This window comes from Anolis carolinensis, unplaced genomic scaffold (assembly GCF_035594765.1).
Source record: "Anolis carolinensis isolate JA03-04 unplaced genomic scaffold, rAnoCar3.1.pri scaffold_29, whole genome shotgun sequence".
NCBI lineage: Eukaryota > Metazoa > Chordata > Lepidosauria > Squamata > Dactyloidae > Anolis > Anolis carolinensis.
Window position 1 is genome coordinate 541,801 of NW_026943838.1, and position 24,384 is coordinate 566,184.

The window sequence follows — 24,384 nt, forward strand, 5'->3', positions numbered from 1 at the left end:
ACGGTCACTCCAGGAATCGGCCAATGGGAATGGGCCTCGTCTCGCCGCGTCATCCGTCTCCAGGCAGACTCGCCCGCGCCTTCCCGCCTCTGGGCCGGACTCTCCTGGCCCGCTCCTCATGGCAGGCAGGCTGCTGAAGCGGAGAAGGGGGGGCCAGGCCAAGGAGCGGGAGGCGCCTCTGCGTGGACGGGTCGTGTCGGGGAAGCAGCCTCCTCTCTCCGCCTCCGCTCGGCGAGGTTTCCCGGCTTCCTAAAGTGTCGCTTGAGAACCTGAAGTGTAGGTCTGACGGGACTGGCAGTTTCCTCTTCCCTCATTATAACGACTGCCATATACAGTAGAGTCTCACTTATCCAACACTCGCTGGATAAAAAGTCCCCAAACTTTTTAAACAGAGGGCCAGTTCACGGTCCCTCAGACCGTTGGAGGGCCAGACTATAGTTTAAAAAAAAAACTATGAACAAATTCCCATGCACACTGCTCATATCTTATTTTGAAGTAAAAAAAAACGCGAAAAAAAAGCCTCAATGATAATAATAATAATAATAATAATAATAATAATAATAATAATAATAAAGAGGGTTGGAAGAGAGAACTTGGGCCATTTAGTCCAACCCCCTTCTGCCTTTGTGCACCAAAAGCACAAGCAAAGCACCAGTGACAGATGGCCACCCAGCCTCAATGTTGTTAATAATACTAATAATAATACTAATAATAATAAATCACATAGTCCTAACTGCTTGGGAAGTGTTCAACTTGTGATTTTGTGATACGAAATCCAGCATATATATCTCATTTGCTGTGTTATACTGTGTTCTTCTGTCAATAGTAATAATAATAATAAGGAAAAAGGGTTGGAAAAGACCCCTTGGGCCATTTAGTCCAACCGCCTTCTGCCTTTGTGCACCAAAAGCACAAGCAAAGCACCCACAACAGATAGCCACCCAGCCTCAATGTTGTTAATAATAATAATAAGAAGAAGAAGAAGAAGAGGAAATCCAGCATATCTATCTTGTTTGCTGTGTCATAATAAAATACATCACATAATAATAATAAATTGCACAGTCCTAACTGTTTGGGAAGTGTTCAACTTGTGATTTTGTGATACAAAATCCAGCATATATATCTCATTTGCTGTGTCCTTCTGTCAATAATAATAATAATAATAAAGAGGGTTGGAAGAGGCCCCTTGGGCCATTTAGTCCAATCCCCTTCTGCCTTTGTGCACCAAAAGCACTAGAAAAGCACCCCTTAATAATTAATTAAATAATAATTAAAATACCATTATAAACAAACAAAGCTTTGGAAGGCGCGCACCAGACGCAAGTGTCTTCCTCGGTGGAGGAGGAGGAGGGAGCCGCCACCATGGGGGCCGCATAAATGGCTTCGAAGGGCCGCATGTGGCCCCCGGGCCTTAGTTTGGGGACCCCTGCAGTAGAGTCTCACTTATCCAACACTCGCTTATCCAACGGATTTTCTGGACCAATCACAGTCTGGCTTCAGGCCTGGAGACGGCTCTGGTCGCCTTGGTGGATGACCTCCGCAGGGAGCTGGACAGGGGAGTGTGACCCTGCTGGTTCTCTTGGACATCTCAGCGGCTTTCGAGACCATCGACCATGGTCTCCTTCTGGGACGTCTCTCCGGGATGGGCCTTGGGGGTTCCGCTCTGCAGTGGCTCCAGTCCTTCCTGGAGGGCCGTTCCCAGATGGTGAAGCTGGGGGACTCCTGCTCTGACCCCTGGCCTTTGACCTGTGGGGTCCCGCAAGGTTCCATTCTGTCCCCCATGCTTTTTAACATCTACATGAAACCGCTGGGAGAGGTCATCCAGAGTTTTGGAGTGAGGTGCCATCTCTACGCAGATGACACCCAACTCTACTACTCCTTTCCACCAAATTCCAAGGAAGCCCCTCGGATTCTGGACCAGTGCCTGGCCGCTGTGTTGGCCTGGATGAGGGTGAACAAACTGAGACTTAATCCCGACAAGACAGAGGTCCTCCAGGTCAGTTGTAAGTCTGATCGGGGTATTGGGTGGCCACCTGTGCTGGACGGGGTCGCACTCCCCCTGAAGGCGCAGGTCCATTGCAGCTTGGGGGTCCTCCTGGATTCGGGGCTGACGCTTGAGGCCCAGGTGTCGGCCGTGGCCGGGAGGGCCTTTGCACAATTAAAACTTGTGCGCCAGCTGCGACCGTACCTCGAGAAGTCTGATTTGACCAGGGTGGTCCATGCCTTAGTTACCTCTAGACTGGATTACTGCAATGCGCTCTACGTGGGGCTGCCTTTGAAGACGGCCCGGAAATTACAATTAGTACAACGTTCGGCAGCCAGGCTTCTAACTGGAGCGAATTACAGGGCGTGTTCAACGCCTCTGTTTAATAATAATAATAATAATAATAATAAAACTTTATTTATACCCCGCCACCATCTCCCCAGCGGGGACTCGGGGCGGCTAACATGGGGCCATGCCCAAAGCAATACAATATAATAAAATATAAAACAGCATATCATAACATAATTAAAAGTAATACAATAGATAATAATAGACATCACATCAAGAAATCAAGAAACAGTAAAACAAGAGCAGGCCGCATGAACACAAAGATAAAACCCGGAGTGAGAGGGACAGAGGGGTACTCCAATGTGGATAGGGACCTATAAGAGTGGGGCAGTTTAGAGGATAGATGTTCGGGGGGGAGTAACACAGAAATATATAACAGAAGTTACTCACCAAAAGCACAGCGGAAGAGCCATGTTTTCAGGTCTTTCCTAAAAGCTAACAAAGTGGGAGCTTGCCTGATTTCAGTAGGCAGTGAGTTCCATAGTCGGGGGGCCAGAGCAGAAAAGGCCCTCTCCCTTGTACTCACAAGGCGGGCCTGGGATATAGACAGTGGTGATAAAAGGGCCTCCCCGGATGATCGTAAAGATCGGGCAGGTTTATGGAGGGAGATACGGTCACGGAGGTAGGTGGGTCCCAAACCGTTTAGGGCTTTATAGATGATGGTCTGCACCTTGAATTGGGACCGGAAGATGAACGGCAGCCAGTGGAGCTCCTTAAACAAGGGAGTGGATCTCTCCCTGTAACTTGCCCCCGTTATTAATCTGGCAGCCGAGCGTTGGACCAGTTGTAATTTCTGGGCCGTCTTCAAGGGAAGCCCCACGTAGAGCGCATTACAGTAGTCCAGTCTAGAGGTAACTAAGGCATGCACCACCGTGGTCAAGTCAGACTTCACGAGGTATGGTCGCAGTTGGCGCACAAGTTTGAGTTGTGCAAAGGCCCTCCCGGCCACCGCCGACACCTGAGCCTCAAGCATCAACACTGAGTCCAGGAGGACCCCCAAACTGCGGACCTGTGATTTCAGGGGGAGTGCAACCCCGTCCAGCACAGGCTGCCACCCAATACCCCAATCTGACGAGCGACTGACCAGGAGAGCCTCTGTCTTGTCAGGATTGATCCTCAGCTTGTTCCTCCTCATCCAGTCTGCCACAGCGGCCAGGCACTGGTTCAGCATCCGAGGTTCAGCATTTAAGGCCTTGAGAGGGGTATATATTTTAAACTTGTGTCCTTTGTAAGATGTTTTATGGACTTTAATATGTATTTTATAGAAAGGCAATTTTAATGTACATCTTTTATAGTTAGTTTTATATATATATATCTTTGTTGAATTTTGACAATGTTTGTGTTTTTAAAATTGTGTTGTAACCTCCCTCGAATTGCAAGGAGAGGCAAGTAAGAAATAAAATTATTATTATTATCATTATCATTGTTATTGTTATATGTACGCATTGAGTTGCTAAAGGTGTCATTTCAGTTTGATTTGCAGTTTTCCTTCTTGCAATAGGACTGAATATTCAGCCCTTCAGTGTCTTCCCAGGTGGGACCCTAAGCTGAGCCGAGCCCTGAAACTGAGCTGGAAGACAAACAGACGGCAAAGAATCACTTTAGTCAATTGAAACACCAAGCCCAGTGCTAGTTTCACTCGAACATCCTCACAGCACTGCTTGCGAGATAAAGTCCTAAACCCTCACATTGTACGTCTTCTTGGGCTGTTGAATGCGCCTGTGTTCTTAGGGTCGTTTCCTCATCGGTCTCTTTATAGGACTGCAATGGTCACCTCTGAGGCCTGTTTCTGTGACCAGCTTCCCACCCCTTGCTCTCTCTCCAGGGTCTGGAATGATGCTGTGGCCGAATCCTCAGCCGTTTCTCCCCCTTTGCGATGGAGTGGGACTGAGTCAGGTGAGCAGAAGGATTCCTGGGAGCAGAGGACGGGGCCTGCCGGGATGTCTTTGGTTAATTGTCAAATATCTGTTGAAACAGACAAGATAGAATGTGTTTCCTTAGAAGTGAAGTACTGAAGGCACAATTACAAGGAGGAAAAAAATGAAGAGAAAACTAAATAGATGCCTCACCCTCACTCATCGCCCGGACTTGCAGCGCTGTATTACCTGCCCTGCCCTTGCAACTGTTCCTGCGCTAGCCCTTGCCCGTCCTCTTCGATCTGAACATGCCCACTGTTCTTGGCTACTGGTTGATGGTGGTTGTTGTTCTTATGTTGTTACAATACTTGTTTTTTGGTTTTATTGTTTTAATGATTGAAATGCAATTGTATATTAATTGTGCTATATTTTATTCTGTTTTTGCTGGGCATAGTCCCCACGTAAGTCATCCCGAGTCCCTTCGGGGAGATGGTGGCGGGATATAAGAACAAACTTATTATTATCTATACACATGATAAAAGTGAAAATCTGTATGTGTGTGTATGTGGCAGGGGTGTCAATTTACACAGACAGGCTCCCACTTCCACAAATAGCTATAGCTCCCACTATGCAGGAAAAACCAGTGGCCCTCCCTCCAATGACACTGTAGGTTATAGCGAGCGCCGTGAAAATGCCCAAGCGCCCTGCCAATGTCCTCCACAAACACCATCCTGCCCACCACCCAAGAGAAGGCTTTCATACGGGGACAATTTCCTCCTAGATCTTCTGTTTTTCTTCCACCAGACACACCAGTGTTTCTGACTCTCTCCATTGATGTGGAATTTGCATGACCCTGCCCACTGCCTCTCCCATAACCCTTTCCTACTCTTTTCCACAGCAAACTCTTTTCCTACTCTTTTCTCACACAGCAAACAGGAATTGATCAGCAACTGAACATATTAGAGAGAGGTTTTGGGAGAATTCAGCATCATTTATAGGACTTGTAGGGACTGGGATGTATAGTCCACCTGCAATCTAAGAGCACTCTGAGCTCCACCAATGATGGACCTGGAACCAACGTGGCACACAGAACCCCCATGACCATACTGCAGGGGTTTGTGGGAATAGACCTTGATTTGGGGAGTTACAAAATTGGTGCACAGGCCCAACGTGACTATCTTTTAAAACTGGCAGGCTTTGGGGAGGACTGAGCCCCAATTTTGGGAATTGTAGTTCACCCATATCATGAATTTCCCATCTGGAGCATACATAGAAAAGGAAAGGAAAGGCAGGCTTTTTCTAATAAGTAGCACCACAAATGTCCAAACCCAGGCATCGCCAGGTACCTAAGCTAGTCTCTATACCTATGTCTTCTTCTTCTATATCCATAATAAAAGTGAAATTATGAAATAATAATACATTAAAACTTTGTTTTTATACCACATCTGTCTCCACAGGGGGACTCAGAGCGGTTCTATGTGTATGTCTCCCACTTCCACAGACAGGCTCCCATTTTCACACACACCCATGACCTCCCTCCCTCTCATGGCATTGCAGACTAGAGAGAGTGCCGTGAACCACGTCCTCCACAAACACCATTCTGCCCACCATCCAAGGGAATGCTTTTCTATGGGGACAATTTCACCCTAGATTTGATGTGTTCCCTCCACCACAGACACCTCAGTGTTTCTTATTCTTTCCATTGCTGTGGAATGTGCACGATCCCACCCACTGCCTCTTCCATAACCCTTTCCTAAACAGACCAGAACTGATCAGCTGACTCCATACAACAGGTCTTGGCACACCGACCTGACATGCCTAATTTGGAATACCGGTGGGTGTGGAGGGGACTGGCCTTAGAGGTTGGGAGTTATGGTTCACCCACAGTGCTCTCTCAGTGGGGGTTCTGTGACCCCACCGACAGATCTGGACCAAACATGACACACAGACCCCACATGCCATGGAGGGATTTTAGGGGGGGGGGCTGATACATCATGTGATCGAGGTGACCCCCCCCCCCCCAGGACTTTGTAAAAGATAGTTCAAAAATCAAGACTTTATGTTCTATATTCCATATATAGTAGAAGGTGATTGAGACTTTTTTACTGGAGTTTACTGTGGATTATCCCTGCACTCTGAGGCAAGAGATAACAACTTCATGAATTGTAAAATCATGCTGCTAAAACTCCACTTTTATGAATTTCCATATTGGGTTCCACAGATGTTATGAACTTCGTTCTTATCAAATATTTTCAATTGTTTATATCATTCATGATTCCCCTTTATGCAATGTAACTCACTTTTATGGATTCTCCCTTATTTCCATGAAATCTATCTATCTGCCTATATGTATTTGTACTCTTTGGGATCCCCGGAAAATATGTATTTTTCCCAGCAGGGTTTATATTCCAACTTTATTTTATTTTTCATTTTATTTCATATAATTGCCAAGTCATGAAATCAAATAGGAAATATTTTGAACTCAACCTGAACCCCAGAACCTGTCCCATTTTCTATGACCCAGGCTTCCCTTCCCAAAAACAAAAGGATAATCTGCCACCGCTTAACCCAATCAAATTCAGATTGCATGGACAATATAGGGCTTGAGTCGCCGAATTCGGAGTATTGACCTAAAGGTGATTCGCCCCCAAGGCAAACATTGTCATATCTCCTCCAAAGGGAAATCCAGGACACCTCAGGAAGGCGCCCTGCAGAGCCTGTCAATTGTGGCCCATCACCACCCATCTCTACTTCCACCCCTGACACCCCAAGGCATATCTAAAATCTGTATACGTGACAGAAACTAGGACATCCTTGATTGCTGTCATTAATCCCTTTAGAAATCGGCCTGGCAGGAATTAATCCGATCTTTCCTGCTCAGTCACTTCATTGTTTCAATAACTCCCACCTTCTCCTTCCTGATTGGCTCGAGTAGAGACAAAGAACAGCTCCCTATTGGGCCAACAGAGCAAGGCGGGAAACGAAAGCCCGCCTCGTTCAACCTTCTAGCCTATCAGCGATCAGATGGGCGGGGGAGCGGGGCGGGAAATTCAAAGGGCTGTCAGACTGAAACTTTGTATAAATATGGCTTTATTTTGGTTATATGGTACCCTAGTAGACTGAATGATCACTACTAGAGTCCTTTTCAGCTGAATCGCTCAATAAAGACTCCTTGGCGGAATTTTCCTTCAACTTTGGCGGACCTTCTTCATTTCGGCTTCAGGTTGTATTGCGGCTCATATTTTCCTATTGGCTCTGCCAAGGTCCGTTCTCTCAGGACCGGATCGGGACTCTCCTTAAGGGCCCGATCCCCTAAAGCGCGGTCGACAACAATCATGGTAGAAGGTGTACTTCACCCCTCATCTAGGGAGCACTCTGAATCCCACCAGTAACAGATCTGGACCTAACCTGGCACCAGGGTGGGAGTTGTAGTTCACCCTGCATCCAGAGAGCACTGTGAACCCAACCAATGACCGTTCTATACCAAACTTGGCACACATACCCAGCATGGCCAACTTTGAATACTGATTGGGTTTGGGTGGAGGGAACTGACCCATGACTTTGGGAACTGTAGTTCACCCTCATAGAATCATAGAAATGGAAGTCCAGTCCAACCCCATTCTGCCAAGAAGCAGGAAAATGACATTCAAAGCACCCCCAACAGATGGCCATCCAGCCTCTGCTTAAAAGCCTCCAAAGGAGCCTCCCCCACACTCTGGGGCAGAGAGTTCCACAGCTCTCATAGTTCAGAAGGTCTTCCTGATGTTCAGGTGAAATCTCCTTTCCTGCAGTTTGAAGCCATTGTTCTGCGTCCTAGTCTGCAGGGCAGCAGAAAGCAATCTTGCTCCCTCCTCCCAATGACTTCCCCTCACATATTTGTACATGGCTATCATGTCTCCTCTTCGCCTTCTCTTCTGCAGGCTAAACCTGCATAGCTCTATCAGTCGCTCCTCCTAGGGCTTGTTCTCCAGACCCTTAATCATTTTAGTCGCCCTCCTCTGGACGCTTTCCAGCTTGTCAACATCTCCCTTCAATTGCAGTGCCCAGAATTGGACCCAGTGTGATTCCAGGTGTGGTCTGACCAAGGCAGAATAGAGACGTAGCATGACTTCCCTGGATCTAGATGCTATTCCCCTATTGATGCAGGCCAGAATCCCATTGGCTTTTTTAGCTGCCACATCACATTGCTGGCTCATGTTTAACTTGTTGTCCACGAGGACTCCAAGGTCTTTTTCACACGTACTGCTGTCGAGCCAGGCGTCCCCCATTCTGTATCTATGCATTCCATTTTTTCTGCCTAAGTGGAGTATCTTGCATTTATCCCTGTTGAACTTCACTTTGTTAGTTTCGGCCCATCTCTCTAATCTGTTAAGGTCGTTTTGAATTCTGCTCCTGTCTTCTGGAGTGTTGGCTATCCCTCCCAGTTTGGTGTCGTCTGCAAACTTGATGATCGTGCCTTCTAACCCTTCGTCTAAGTTGTTAATAAAGATGTTAAACAGAACCGGGCCCAGGACAGAGCCCTGCGGCACTCCACTTGTCACTTCTTTCCATGATGAAGACGACACATTGGTGAGCACCCTTTGGGTTTGTTCGCTTAGCCAATTACAGATCCACCTAACCGTAGTTTTGTCTAGCCCACATTTTACTAGCTTGTTTGCCAGAAGGTCATGGGGGACCTTGTCGAAGGCCTTACTGAAATCCAGGTAGGCTACATCCACGGCATTCCAGCTTGTAACTCTATCGAAAAAAGAGATCAAATTAATCTGGCATGATTTGTTTTTGATAAATCCGTGTTGACTATTAGCAGTGACAGCATTTGTTTCTAAATGTTCACAGACCACTTCCTTAGCGATCTTTTCCAGGATCTTGCCTGGTATCGACGTGAGACTGACCGGACGGTAATTGTTTGGGTCGTTCTTTTTTCCCTTCTTGAAGACAGGGATCACATTCGCCCTCCTCCAATCTGCTGGGACTTCTCCCGTTCTCCAAGAACTCTCGAAGATAATTGCCAGTGGTTCTGAAATAACTTCCGCTAGTTCCTTCAGTACTCTTGGGTGTAGCTGATCTGGCCCTGGGGACTTGAATTCGTTTAGAGAGGCCAGGTGTTCCTGGACAACTTGTTTCCCTATTTGGGGTTGGATTTTCCCCAATCCTTCGTCCATTCCATGTTGCTGGGGTTGAAGATGGCTTTCTTTTTGTGAGAAGACTGAGGCAAAGAAGGCATTAAGCAGTTCTGCCTTTTCCCTATCCCCTGTCACCATCTCCCCATCTTCTCCTCACAGTGGCCCTATTGCCTCCTTGTTCTTCCTTTTTCTACCAACGTAAGCAAAAAAGCCTTTTTTTGTTGTTTTTTATGTCCCTGGCAAGTCTGAGCTCATTTTGCACTTTAGCCTTGCAAACCTTTTCCCTACAGGAGTTGGCTATACGTTTGAATTCTTCTTTGGTGATTTCTCCCCTTTTCCACTTCTTGTGCATGTCTCTTTTGAGTCTTAGCCCGGTTAGAAGTTCTTTGAACATCCATTCTGGCTTCTTCGCACTTGTTTTATTTTTCTTCTTTATTGGCACTGTTTGCATTTGCGCCTTGAGTTTTTCACTTTTTAAAAACTCTCATCCATCCTTAACTCCCTTGTCTTTTAATATTGGCGTCCATGGAATGCCGCTCAGTAATTCCTTCATTTTTTGGAAGTCAGCGCTCTTAAAGTCCAGAATGCGTGTTTGACTTGTCTTACTTTCAGCCTTCCTTTGTATGGCAAACTGCAGGAGCACATGGTCACTTGCCCCTAAGGATCCAACCACTTCGACTGTATTGATCAGGTCTTCCACATTTGTTAAGATTAGATCAAGAGTAGCCGATCCCCTTGTTGCCTCTTCTACCTTCTGGACCATAAAATTGTCTGCAACGCAAGTGAGGCAATGTGAATCAGTTGCTTTGTATTTTAGTCTCCAGAGAAGCAGGAAAAACTTGCCAATTTCTTTTCAAAGGGACATCCTTCCAAATATTGGCTCTCTTGTCCCCTTGGCCTTTTTCCCCCTCTGAACTAAACACACCCATCACCCTCGGCCATTCCCTAGAGCCCTTCTCTGGAGACATTCTAGCATCTCAAAATCTTGCTTGAATTGTGCTGCCCAGAACTGGACACAAGGTTATTCCAGGTCAGGTCTGATCAAAGCGTAGAAGAGAGTTGACTAAAACTTACCCAGAACTAGACATCACCCTCCCGTTGGTACAGCCTAAAATCACACTGGCTTTTCAAAGCTGCTGTATCACACTCGTTTTTAAAAAACAATATTTATTCAAAGACTAAAGAAGAAAAACAAATCAAAGCATGTTTACACAAATTACAATTTTGGTATTTAAAAACAGTATTTTATACAAATAATAATTTTGGTACATTTTTTTAAAAAAGGACTATTTAACAAATATAAAGGGAACAAGGACACACACCTTGGACAATAAGAACAAAACTAACTGACATCAAACGCTAATTTACAAAACTCACTCACTATATGATTTGTATCTCTATTTACTCTTATTTCCTTTCAATGCGGTTCTATACTTCATCAATGTAGTTAATATGTCCATCTCAACGGATTCATGAATCTTCATCAGTTGTTGTAGTCATTTTTTGTCTTCCATTCTCTGCAGTTGGGGAGGGATACTGTGTGTCCTAATGGACCCTTTGCCAAAGGTGGGGATTGAACAGTCTCATATCCAGAAAGGGTTTCACTCTACACAGGGATAAGTACACACAAAGCAAGGCTGATGGTCTCATGTTCCAGGGCTCTCTCGGTATAAAGTCTGAGGTTTATTAAGCAAACACAAGACAAGACCATATTATTTTATAGGAAAACTAAAGTCTTCAGTCCAGCTAAAACAGTGGTTCCCAACCTGGGGTCCATGGACCACCAGTGGTCCGCAAGAACTAAAATAGGGTTCACAGCCTCACAGTTACTACACCATTACAATGAGAGTGACTGGTCTCGCGAAACCCTCTTATAGTCCTGAGGATTATTAAATATGGTTTTCTGTGGGCGAGCAGATGACGACTAACTGGATGGCATATCAGGAATGAGAGCTGACGTGGTCTATCCAATGCAATTTTCTGAATCATCACTCCAAATAACCAAACCAAATCTAAAGTTGACCAAAAACTGATTTATAACCCTTCTGGTACTAATTTTGGAGAGTGGTCCCTTGTCAAATGATCCCTAGTTAAAAAAAGGTTGGGAGCCACTGAGCTAAAATAATTGGAGCAACACAGTTGAAGGAACAATGAATACAAGTGCAGGTCAAGAGTCCAATTATTGCGGACAAGTTGAGTACTGCAGATACAGGTCAGGAGTGAAAATTAACAAGAACCAAGGTCACAGTCCCAACAGTCACATGCCAGGAGTTCATTCAGCTGAGTTGATAAAACAACAACCAAGAAATCAAGAGTACAAACCGAATTTAGAGTCCCAAAGTCAAGCCAGAAAGTCAGGGATACAAACAAAGTCCAAGTCCATATACGAAACCTAGACGTCAGTCCAGAATTTAGAGTCAATGATTCAGGATACAACAAAGTCCAGAAAAGGGTTAAAAGTACAGGGCTAGCACCCAAAATTTCAACCAAGGGACTCAGGACAGATCACAGTACATACAGTACACATGCATGGGAAACAATTGATGCCATTGAATGCAGAAGAGCCAAGAAATAAGGCAGGAGTATGAAGATACGACGTTATCTGCAACCAAAGAGCTATTCTTTTTCAGAACCCTTTAATCCAGAGATCTCTGCTGCTGCTCATTTCAGCAAACCTTCACACATCATCCTAGAAGCCTGCGATGGGTCTCTTTGAGGAGGAGGTTAGGTGAACCCCTTCCAAGCTTGCTGCCATTCTGAGTGACACCTGCTCCCAGTAGCCGTCAACCAAGGCCACACAAACTCCGATTCATGGTGGAGAGAGAGCAAGGTGCTGGCCTTCCTCTTTCCTTCCAATGTGTTTTTATAGATTCAGAAACTCAAAGGCCCGTCTCCTCTAGAGGTACATGAGTTCTGTGATGTCTACTGTATGCTGAACTTTTTCTAAAGCTCTGTTCCTATTCCGTGCATTAAGGTGACTTCTCCTCTGTGTGGGTCCTTTGATGGGAACTTAGACTGCCACTCTGACTGAGGCTTTCTCCACATTCTATGCATTTATATGGCTTCTCCCCTGTGTGGGTCCTTTGATGGGAACGTAGCTTGTCACTCTGACTGAAGCTCTTTCCACATTCTATGCATTTATATGGCTTCTCCCCTGTGTGGGTCCTTTGATGGGAACGTAGACTGTCACTCTGACTGAAGCTTTCTCCACATTTCATGCATTTATGTGGCTTCTCCCCTGTGTGGGTCTTTTGATGGGAACGTAGACTGTCACTCTGACTGAAGCTTTCTCCACATTTCATGCATTTATGTGGCTTCTCCCCTGTGTGGGTCCTTTGATGGGAACGTAGACTGCCACTCTGACTGAAACTCTTTCCACATTCTATGCATTTATATGGCTTCTCCCCTGTGTGGGTCCTTTGATGGGAACGTAGACTGTCACTCTGACTGAAGCTCTTTCCACATTCTATGCATTTATATGGCTTCTCCCCTGTGTGGGTCCTTTGATGGGAACGTAGCTTGTCACTCTGACTGAAGCTCTTTCCACATTCTATGCATTTATATGGCTTCTCCCCTGTGTGGGTCCTTTGATGGGAACGTAGCTTGTCACTCTGACTGAAGCTCTTTCCACATTCTATGCATTTATATGGCTTCTCCCCTGTGTGGGTCCTTTGATGGGAACGTAGATTGCCACTGTGACTGAAGCTCTTTCCGCATTCTACGCATTTATGTGGCTTCTCCCCTGTGTGGGTCTTTTGATGGGAACGTAGACTGCCACTGTGACTGAAGCTTTCTCCACATTTCATGCATTTATATGGCTTCTCCCCTGTGTGGGTCCTTTGATGAGAACGTAGATGTCCACTCTGACTGAAACTCTTTCCACATTCCATGCATTTATATGGCTTCTCCCCTGTGTGGGTCCTTTGATGGGAACGTAGATTGCCACTGTGACTGAAGCTCTTTCCGCATTCTACGCATTTATGTGGCTTCTCCCCTGTGTGGGTCTTTTGATGGGAACGTAGACAGCCACTGTGACTGAAGCTTTCTCCACATTTCATGCATTTATGTGGCTTCTCCCCTGTGTGGGTCCTTTGATGGGAACGTAGACTGCCACTCTGACTGAAACTCTTTCCACATTCTATGCATTTATATGGCTTCTCCCCTGTGTGGGTCCTTTGATGGGAACGTAGACTGTCACTCTGACTGAAGCTCTTTCCACATTCTATGCATTTATATGGCTTCTCCCCTGTGTGGGTCCTTTGATGGGAACGTAGCTTGTCACTCTGACTGAAGCTCTTTCCACATTCTATGCATTTATAGGGTTTCTCCCCTGTGTGGGTCCTTTGATGGGAACGTAGACTGTCACTCCGACTGAAGCTCTCTCCACATTCTATGCATTTATAGGGTTTCTCCCCTGTGTGGGTCCTTTGATGGGAACGTAATTTGTCACTCTGACTGAAGCTCTTTCCACATTCCACACATTCATATGGCTTCTCCCCTGTGTGGGTCCGTTCATGTACAGTAAGAGAACTTTTCCAATCAAATTGTTTCCCACATTCCAGACACTGATGTAACTTCTCCCCTGTGTGTGATCTAGGATAGGGAGGTAGAGGACTTGCCATTCTTTTATATTTATAATTCAAATATTATGCCAGGGGTTCACAGATATAACCTCCTGAGCAGCACAGTCTTTGTATTGCTGTAGCCTTCTGCTCGCTTTCCCAAGCCTCTCTTTTTTCAGCACAATCTTATTTCCTCCTCTTAACTGCATAGGTTTGTAGCTTGAAATATATTTTACTACTTATTTTTTCTTGTTGTCATTGCTGTGTATTTTGAAGTCCCTTTAGACTTAGAGCACTCCTTGGGCAAAGCTCTCACAACGTATTCTTTGCAGAGCTTTTTCAGAAGTTACCTGCAGACAAATGAGGGGAAAATCTCTTCAGGAGTTGAACAGAGAAAGATCTCATGGAACATGAAAAACAAGTCTCGTGCTGTAACAAACCCAGGGGAAGAGGGTGAGCCCATTGCCTGGTGAGAAATGCTTTAACACTTGCCTAACAACAAACTATCCCTCCTCAGGTCCAAAGGGGACGGTGCGCAAAGATACTCTGCACAAAATAAAATCCAACCCTACCGATTAAAATCCAACAATGCAGCAAAGCTGAAGGCATAACAGGCTGTGAACTGTGAACCTTTATTTTTGGCGTCTTTCGCTGAATTAAATTATTCTCAATGTCTTGTAGAGATATGTGGTCAGCCTTATATAAATTAATGTAATAATGTTTTAAAGCCTGTTGAATATTGATATCATCTATTAATATTTTATCCTCATGTTGTATCTTAACAGTAAGTCCCCTTCAGGGTAGAGAAAGGCGGGGTAGAAATGTCATAAATAAATAAATACATAAATAAAGAATTGACAATTACATTTTTGGGCTTTCTTTCCTCAACGTATATGCTAACTATTTCCTTGGTTTCTTAGCTGATTCAAAATATTTTTTTTGCATTCTTTATTTTAGTTTCCAATTCATTAACTAGTAACACAATAATTGCTTTTGTAGGAGTTTTATCTGAGTTAGAATGTTTGAATTCAAAGGATTTTTCTTTAACTCCTCTTCTTTTTTTAATATCATATGAAATTATCTGAAAATATTTCTGTCTATTCTTTCTCATTTCAGTGTTGCATTTTATAAAGTATTCTCTAATATAAGCTGTACTGGCATCCCATACTGTTTGAATATCTGTAACTTGATTTAAATTAAGTTCCAAATATTCTTTCAGTTTTTCTTTCAAATTCTCAATTGCGTCCTCCTTTTGCAGTAGTGATTCATTCAGCTGCCATCTAAGTGTTTTTAATAATAATAATAATAACTTTATTTTTATACCCCGCCCCATCTCCCCGAAGGGACTCAGGGCGGCTTACATGGGGCCTTGCCCGATAAAACAATCAAATATCAAAACACAGCAATAAAACAGTTATCCAATAAAAACATCAATTACAGTAAAAACAATCGTTAAATCAACATAAAACATACAATATTAACACTGGAGTCTAATTCATAGAACCCAGGCAAAGTGCAACATGTGCCGAAATAGGCCGAAATGGGGAAGGGCCATTTTTTACTTTCTTTTTAATTACTAGAGTCACTGGATTATGATCTGAGATAGTTTTGGGTAGGAGTTCTGTCTTTTGAACAGGTTTTGAGTTTGGCAGATATCCATATCTTTTCCATTCTAGAGAAAGTATTTTGTCTTTCTGAAAATTGTGTACTGTATATACTCGAGTAAAAGCCGAGGCACCTAATTTAACACAAAAAACTGGGAAAAACTATTGACTCAAGTATAAGACGGGGTGGGAAATGCAGCAGGTACTGGTACATTTCAAAATAAAAATAGATAGCAATAAAGTTAGATTAATGGAGGCATCAGAAGGTTAAATGTTTTTGAATATTTACATACAACTGCAATTTAAGACTTTCCAACTGTGATTAAATTATTATTCTAAGCTTCTTCAATGTAAATGTGCTTATATATTCTTCCAATAATCACCATAGTTTATTTTAACTATACATTTTGGGGGAAATGCAGTGTGTATACGAATAAAGAAAAGTGGGAAAGACGAGTGCCGAGGAGAGGAAGGCGTGCGCTGCACGGGAAAGGAGGAGAGGCTTATACTTGCGTATATACAATATATTCTTTGCATCCCCCTCCCCGAGAGTTTGTCTTTCTTTGGTGAAATCACTCCATTCCAATCTCCCAAAAGGCACCCGTTTTCATAATGGAGGTCTGTTGGAAACTAGGCACGTGGGGTTTATATATCTGTGTAATGACAAGGGTGGGAGAAAGAACTCTTGTCTGCCTGAGGCAAGTGTGAATGTTGCAGCTGGCCACCTTGATTGACACTGAATTTCATTTTCAAAGCCTGCCTGCTTTCTGCCTGGGGGAATCCTTTGTTGGGAGGTGTTAGCTGACCCATTGTTTCATGCCTGCAATTCTCATCTTTTGAGTGTTGATTTTTATTTACTGATTTTAACCTCTGAGGATGCCTGCCATAGATGTGGGCGAAACGTCAGGAGAGAATGCTTCTGGAACATGGCCACACAGCCCGAAAGAAATACAACAACCTTGTGATCCCGGCCATGAAAGCCTTTGACAACACATTGATTTTAGAGTCTTTGGGGGAGGATTTGGATTGTGTTTCCCTGCCTGGCAGAAGGTGGTGGGGCTGGGTGGCCCTTGGGGTCTCTCCCAACCCTCTGGCTTCGGGGATTCCTCGTGTCTCAGTCCTAGGCCAAGGCTGCCGCCTCCCCCTCCCCCGCCTCCTCCTCAAGGACTTGGGAGATATTTGTCTTGGGATAGAACTCCCAGGTTCCTCCAACCCTCATGCCAGGAGGGTTTCTGGGCGTTGTAGTCCAAGAGAGCCATTCCCTTTGGGGAGAGAGGGAGGGTTAGAAATAAAGTTATTACTATTACTATTATTATCATTATTCCCTCCACTCTCTTGAGCAGGGATTCCCAAACTCTATTCCTCTGGGATTTCTTGGACTTTAGCACCCAGAAGCCTCAGCTGCCTTGGCCCAAGATCAGGGATTCTGGGACATGGAGTCCCCGGAAGTGGAAGGCCAGGGCTTGGGAAGGGAGGCTCCTGAGAAGGGACCAGGCTTCCACGGCTGAACTGCTCTTGCCATCCAGAAATGCTTCCCAATGTTTAGTTGGAAGCTTCTTTCCCACAATGTGAATCAACTGCTTTCCATTTTAGTCTCCAGAGTAGCAGGAAAAACTTGCCCTTTTCTCCTCAGTGGGACATCCTTCCCCATATTGGCTCTCCTGTCCCCTCGGCCTTTCTTTCCCTCTCAGCTAAAGATACCCATGCCACTCCCAAGTCCGCCTCACCTTTTGGCACCTGCTGTTCCTTCTCCACTTCGGCCTGGAGCTTCTTCTGCACGGCCTCCGCCAATCCCTCCCTGCAGACGCCCTTCTTTCCGCAGGACGGCCCTCTCTGCCGAGGGAAGGGTCCGGGTTATGGGTCTGTTGCCATTTCAAGAAAGGACAAAGCCGTCAAAAAGGGCAAAGCAGCAACAACAGCAGTTCAGCAGATCAGGAGCTCCATAATAATAGTAATAATAATAATAAACAGATGAAACAATAGATCACACCCTCAGCTGCTGCAGAAAGATTGCACAGACAGACTACAAGCAGAGGCAGAACACCGTTGCTCAGATGATTAATTGGTACTTGTGCCACAAATACCATCTGCCTGCAACAAAGAACTGGTGGAATCACAAGCCCGAAAACGTTACAGAGAATGAACATGTCAAGCTACTCTGGGACTTCCGAATTCAGACAGACAGGGTTTTGGAGCACAAGACCCCTGACCTCACGATCGTGTTAAAAAAAAGTATGGACTGTCAATATTGTCATCCCAGGTGACAGCAGGATTGAGGAGAAACAACTAGAAAAGCTGACATGATATGAGGATTTAAAGATCGAATTACAAGGACTCTGGCACAAGCCAGTCAAGGTGGTCCCAGTGGGTGCAGTGGCTAAAAACCTTGGCCTGCACTTAAACACAACCGGCGCTGACAAAATTACCCTCTGCCAGCTGCAGAAGGCCACCTTATTGGGAGAGGCACGCATTACTCGCCGATACATCACACAGTCCTAGACATTGGGGAAGTGTCCGAGGTGTGATCCAAGACAGCCAGCAGAGTGTCTGCTGTGGACTCATCTTGTTATGTTTCAAATAATAATAATAACAACAACTTTATTTTTGTATCCCGCGCCATCTCTGCGAGGGGACTTGGGGTGGTTTCTATGGGGACCAATCCCAACAATATACAATCAAATGCATTCCAATCCCAAGGAATTAATACATCAGTGCCTCTAAAACACAACATCCCAAAAGCGTAGCCCATGAGATGGGATCAGCCAAACAGTCTGGACCTGAACCATCCAGGGCTTGAAAGGCCATCACCAGCCCTTTGACTTGTGCCCAGTGACAGGCTGTCAGTCAGTGGAGGGGGGGGGGGGTGTCAGCAACCTGGCTGCCCCGTTTTGGAAGGCGCATGCGCAGAGGGCCTGGAGGGCCGAGCAGGCCGCAGCCTCCCCGGGACAGACAGACAGACCAAGGCCGGACGGGGAAGGGAGGCCCGTCAGCAGGGACCCCGAACCCTCCCCCAGCTGCCCCTGACCTGCTCCTCTCTCTCTCTCTCTCTCTCCCGAAAGGCCTCCTCCTCCTCCTCCTCCTCCTCCTCCTCCTCCTCCTCCCTCTTCCTCGAAGGGCGCTCACAGGAAAGGGTGGAAGGCGGGGCTTCGCCTGAGGGAACTAGGCGCTTCTCCCCCCCCCCCCGCCTTCCCCCCTTCGCTTCACGGTCCGCCAATGGGAACCCGCCTTCCTCTCGCGCGTCATCGGTCTCCGGGCAGGAACGCCCCCTCCCCTCCCCTCGCCCTTGGGCCGTGAAGGGTCCTTCCAGAAATGGGCCAATGGGGATCGGCCTGGTCTCTCCGCGTCACCAGTCTCCGGGCAGCCTCGCCCTGGCCTTCCCGCCCGCGGGTCATGTGACGGGCTGAGTGACCGTTGGGAAGGCCGAGGCCTGAGCCGGGAGCGAGGGGGGAGGGGCGGGGAGGGGCGGGGCCTGCCTTCTTCCTTCCTTCCTTCCTTCCTTCCTTCCTTCCTTCCTTCCTTCCTTCCTTCCTTCTCTCCGAGCCCGAGCCTGCGGCCTCGTCCTCCGCCTCGTCAGTCCTGGTGAGTCTCGTTGCCAGGCCTCCTCCCGAGGGCCCAAGAGGAGCCAAGGCCCAAGGGAGGGAGGGAGGGAGGGAGGGGAGGCCGAGGAGGGCCCGGGCCTGGCCCACTCCCAGGCGGGCCTTCCTCTCTCGTTCTCTCCCTGGGAACACAGGCCACCACCGCTCTCTCTCTCTCTCTCTCTCTCTCTCTCTCTCTCAGCCAGGCCTGGGCAAGCTCCGGGCCTCCCTCCGGGGCGGGGTTTTGGACTCCAACTCCCAGAAGGCCTCCCCTCAGGCCCCGCAGGCCTCCCCTTCACCTCCACCTCAAGACTGCGGAGAGAGAGAGAGAGAGAGAGAGAGAGAGAGAGAGAGAGAGAGAGAGAGAGAGAGAGAGAGAGAGAGAGAGAGAGCAAGGGACTGGGGAAGGGAGGTCAACAGACCAAGAGAAGGAAGGAAGGAAGGAAGGAAGGGCGCTCGGAAAGGGAGGGGCCCCCAGGGATCAGCTGGCATGGACATTCACAACAGAGGGACATGCAGACAAAGGGAGAACAACAACAACAACAACAACAACAACATTTGTATCCTGCCACCATCTCCCCCAGAGGGGACTCGGCGTGGCTCACAGAAAGATCCCATACAAAACAGGAACAATATACAAGACAGCAATCAACAAGAAGCCCTGCTTGACTCTCAAGCCAAAAGTGGGTGGTAGAAATCACATGGTACAAAAGCTGACTGGCACAACCTGGGGATCCCAACCAGGCCCTGGAAAGACAGGCGCTTGGCTCCTCTGCTGCTGAATTCACAGGCCCAGTGGGGAAGACATCTCACCACGTTCAAACAGTGGACGTGGCTCTTCATGAGACATGCCGCACCCTCACAGGATGTCTGCGCCCCACACCACTGGAGAAATGATACTGTTGAGTCCCTCTGGGGAGAGAGGGCAGTCTAGAAATGAAATGGTATTTATTATTATTATTATTATTATGGCACCATCTGACATCTGTGGGGAAGTAGCAGCCTGTAATGAAAGGACCAAGGCAGTGACATCTCTGGCCCATCCCCTGTTTGGATATCAGCCAGCATGTCAATGCCTTAAATCAAGAAATAGTTTCCTAAGATCTACAAAGATACTCGCAGGAACACCTCAGCAACAACTTTATTTGTGTGTCCCGCCTCCATCTCTCACTCCTTCCTTCCTGGCCTGAGATGGAGGGATGGAGAATGACCTCCACAAGAGGAAACGAAATTTGGGACAGATGAGGTATCAAAGAAATTGCTTTTGGGGGGGGGGGACACACGGTGGTATGGGATAATATATATATATATATATGGGTGAAAATAACAGTGGATGCAAAAATGTATTGTAGAATTGTTTTGAATATTGAATATTATGCATCTGCTGTATAACAAGGGGTGTCTATATTTTTTAAAAGAACTATATCAATGTCTTCTGTATCATGAGGAAAAGGAAGGGGGTGGAGGGGGGGAGAGAAGCCTTGTCTTTGTTATAGCTTTTACATCGATCTCTTTAACCCAAGCCCTAGTATTATAGACAGTGTCTAAAGTTTTGGAAGATCCAAATGTCCTCTGTGACAGAAACAAATGCACTCTTGTCCTCAGGACTTTGCCTTCCCACACTATCCACTCTCCTTCCCGCCTTCTTTTCCAGTTCTTTGCATGTATTTCATATCATAACGACTGCCATATGGATCTAAACTATCAATTCCATTAGTTAGTAAATTAGGATTGTGTGGGTAAGAATTCACTATGTTACATTGTTATCTTCTTTTATTTAAACACTACACAAATATGTATTAATATATATGTTGTCGCTCTAAAATACCTAATTAACAAGGCTCGCAACCTTTTGTGTTCTAATCAAAGAGTGCTGATAGGTCAATTATTCAAAGTCTCTTGAATAAAGAGTTCAGAAATAGTACAAAATGTAACTGTATACTATTAATAATATTTTAGTCAACAGATCCTGCTGTGGCCATCTTCCTTTGCTTTGTGAATTCAATGAATGGCTTCCATTCTTCTTGGAAGTTTCTGTGTATTTGTTTGTTGTACAGCTAAAGTTAGTTTGTCCTATTTGGCCATTTCAAAACCTTTTGTCATCCAGTTTTCTGGTGTTGGCATGTCTTGTTGTTTCCATAGTTTTGCGTATTCAGTTCTTGGTTCTGTTGTCATATAAAGAAAGAGCCTTTCTTGATGTTTCCCAGTAGAAAAAGTTATGGTTTTAATGGGATTTTGTACTCTAGAATAGTTTCCATGTCTGTGTGGATTTTTATTCAGAATTCGTTAGAATTTGGGCAAGTCCCAACATATCATGTGTGTGTGTGTGTATTTGAGAGTTTTTCTGGAGTTATGTACCATCTATGTATCATTTTGTTGAAATTTTATTTAATTGTGTGACTCCTTGTAAATTTTAGTCATTTTTACCAGAGCTCTTCCCATTCTCGTGGACTTATTGCTCAGCCTAGACTTTTCACCCACTGAATCATAGGTTTTTTAATTTCTTCATCAATTGTAAAATCTTTCAGAAGAAATTGATGCAGCTTCCCAGCTGGCTTGTTTTTTGTCTGTAGCAGTTGGTTCTGCTTACAATATGAAACAAATATATCAAACAACTACAATCACATTTCAAAATTCCATTTAAATTAAATTACATTCAAACCTTTATAAATATACATTTCAAGTCCAAACGCGGTCTTTCATTATACCTTGGATCATATAGTTGTCATTTCTGCTGCTACTATTGCTCAAAAGCCTGGTCCCACAACCTTTCTGCCTTTCTTTCACAGAGGAAATGTGATTTTTGGCTGAGAATTTCGGAGTAGAGCCTGTGGAGGGATTTCCTTCCCTTGAAAGAAAGGAGAGGAAGGAAAAGCATCTTGGATACTGTTGGGTTCTTCACCAGAGTGGTTCCAACATGGAGAGACCCAACTCACGTGGGCCTGAAGCAGGACCTGGGGGCAGTGGGGAATCCTGGGAAAGAACCAGACATGAGTCCCTGAGTGTGGACCTTGACAGCTCGGACACACAGCGCCAGCGCTTCAGGCAATCCTCCTACCAAGAGGGTGAAGGACCCAGAGGGGTTTGCAGTCGTCTCCACGATCTGTGCCGCCAGTGGCTGAAGCCAGAGCAGCACACCAAGGCCGAGTTGCTGGACCTGGTGACCCTGGAGCAGTTCCTGAGCATCCTGCCCCCAGAGATGGGGAGCTGGGTCCGAGAGTGTGGGGCAGAGACCTGTTCCCAGGCGGTGGCCCTGGCGGAAGGCTTCCTCCTGAGTCGGGCCGAGGACAAGGAGCAGGAAGGACAGGTGAGAGCATTCCCTCTGGGTTTCACTAACCTGGGGGCTGATGGACAGGTTAAGCTTGCATCCTGCCTTTCTTCCAAGATGGGACCGATGTGGGGGATGAGCAAGGCCCTGCTCCCTCGGCCTCTCTCCCCACCTGCTCTGCCCCTCCATCTCTACCCTCAGCTTGGTTGATGCTCTGCTCAAGATAGAACATAGACAATGATGGGAGGGGGGGGGGGCATTGGTTCCAAACTAGGTTGCCATCTCAGAGTTATTCTTTCCAAAAAGGTCTAGAGGTCTGTGATATTTCTGAACTTTTTCCAAACTCCTTCTGGAATGCTCTGTGCTCTTCCAGGCCCATAATAACTCCATGGAAGTCCCTGCACCAGAGGAATCTCCACCAGACACCACCCAGAGTCTCAGGCAGAAGGAGCTGAAGCGGGAAGGAGACGGGGCTGCCGCCTTGCCGGGTGAGAAGGAACTCTTCTGGGAGTTTTGGGGTTTTGTGCCAGTGGAAATCCCGCTTTGGGGGGATGATTGCACACCCACGGTTTGAGCTTCAGAAGTTGAACATCAGGATCATTTCGCCTTGAGAGGGGTATATATCTTAAACTCCTGTCCTTTGTGTGATGTTTTATGGACTTTGATATGTATTTTATAGAAATGCAGTTTTAATGTGGATCTTTTATAGAAATATTTATTTATTATTTAATTTATATACTGATCTTCTCCCCAAGGGGGACCCAGAGCAGTCTTACACAATGGCAGAATTAAATGCCACATATAATACAACATGCAAAAAAAAACCCAAACATAAAAGAAAAATAAAATCTGGTATCCAAATCAAATTAAAACAATTAAAACCATGTGACCATTACAACGGGGGAAGTTTTGAGCCAAAGTCAGAGCCCTAATATGCATCTTTGTTGAATTTTGGCAATGTTCGTATTTTTAAAATTGTGTTGTAACCCGCCACAAACTGCAAGGAGAGGCAAATAAGAAATAAAATTATTGTTGTTGTTTTGTTGTTGTTGTTTTTCTTATATGTAGGCATTGGGTTATTTTAGGTAGCCCTTCAGTATCTTCCCAGGTGGGACCCTAAGCTGAGCTGAGCCCTGAAACTGAGCTGGAAGACAAACAGCAAAGAATCACTTTAGTCAATTGAACTACCAAGCCCAGTACTAGTTTCATTCCAACATATTCACAGCACTGCTTGTGAGATAAAGTCCTAAACCCTCACATTGTAGATCTTCTTGGGCTGTTGAATGCGCTGGTGTTCTTAGGGCCGTTTCCTCATTGGTCTCTTTATAGGACTGCAGTTGTCACCTCTGAGGCCTGTTTCTGTGACCAGCTTTCCACCCCTTGCTCTCTCTCCAGGGTCTGGAATGATGCTGTGGCCGAATCCTCAGCCGTTTCTCCCCCTTTGCGATGGAGTGGGACTGAGTCAGGTAAGCAGGAGGATTCCTGGGAGAGGAGGACGGGGCCTGCCGGGGTGCCTTTGGTTCCAGGATTAATGGCCAAATATCTGTTTAAACAGACAAGATTTAAGGCGTTTCCTTAGAAGTGAAATACTGAAGGCACAATTACAAGGAGGGGAAAAAATGAAGAGAAAACTAAAGAAACCAGAATGGATGTTCAAAGAACTTTCAACGGAGCTAAGATTTAAAAGGGACATGTACATGAAATGGAAAGGGGAGGATCACCAAAGAATGTAAACGACTAAACAGCATAAGCATAAGTAGCAGATCATGAAGAAGGCCATCTGGAATCACTTAGAAAAAATGCTGTAATCACTGAAGGGCAAGATGGGTTTCTCCAAAACAAGTCATGCCAGACTAATCTGTTTTTCAGTAGAGTTCCAAGCTTGGTAGATGAAGGAAATGCAGTGGGTGTAGCACATCTTGCTTTCAGTAAGACCTTTGGAAAGGCCTCTCCTGGTTTTATAAACAACTAGTAAAAAGTGGGCTGGATAATACTCCTGTTCAGTGGATTTGTAATGGTTTGAGTGACAACGGGTGGAGTGGGCCCAGTACTGCTCAACATGCG

At 45.8% G+C, this 24,384-nt stretch overlaps 2 protein-coding genes across 9 annotated transcripts in view; one reads left to right on the forward strand and one right to left on the reverse strand.

Moving 5' to 3' along the window:
* The window catches only part of LOC100554203 (zinc finger protein 239), a 96,857-nt gene that overhangs the window by 9,543 nt on the left and 62,930 nt on the right, over positions 1–24,384 (reverse strand). Inside the window, exons 1-3 of one of the 5 annotated variants that reach the window (XM_062966764.1) lie at positions 18,503–18,673; positions 17,205–17,339; positions 2,383–4,297 (exon numbers count right to left, since the gene is read on the reverse strand). In XM_062966764.1, coding sequence (XP_062822834.1) covers positions 2,715–3,503 — 789 coding nt within the window. In that variant the 5' untranslated portion in view covers positions 3,504–4,297; positions 17,205–17,339; positions 18,503–18,673 and the 3' untranslated portion in view covers positions 2,383–2,714. Of the gene's footprint in view, positions 1–2,382; positions 4,298–10,458; positions 14,939–17,204; positions 17,340–18,502; positions 18,674–24,384 lie in introns of those variants that run through there. The other 4 variants (XM_062966758.1, XM_062966763.1, XM_062966766.1 and 1 more) reach the window with 4 other exon arrangements.
* On the forward strand, positions 44–24,313 carry LOC100561989 (zinc finger protein 24). 4 transcript variants are annotated; one of them, XM_062966785.1, is made up of 5 exons: positions 44–276; positions 21,842–22,359; positions 22,694–22,808; positions 23,650–23,786; positions 23,876–24,313. In XM_062966785.1, the coding sequence occupies exons 2-5, from the start codon at positions 21,970–21,972 to the stop codon at positions 23,897–23,899; spliced, it is 666 nt and encodes a 221-aa protein (XP_062822855.1). In that variant the 5' UTR covers positions 44–276; positions 21,842–21,969; the 3' UTR covers positions 23,900–24,313. The 4 variants fall into 4 exon arrangements, with proteins under 4 accessions (XP_062822855.1, XP_062822852.1, XP_062822853.1 ...); XM_062966782.1 differs by lacking the exon at positions 44–276 and adding an exon at positions 18,753–19,996; XM_062966783.1 differs by lacking the exon at positions 44–276 and adding an exon at positions 18,753–19,056.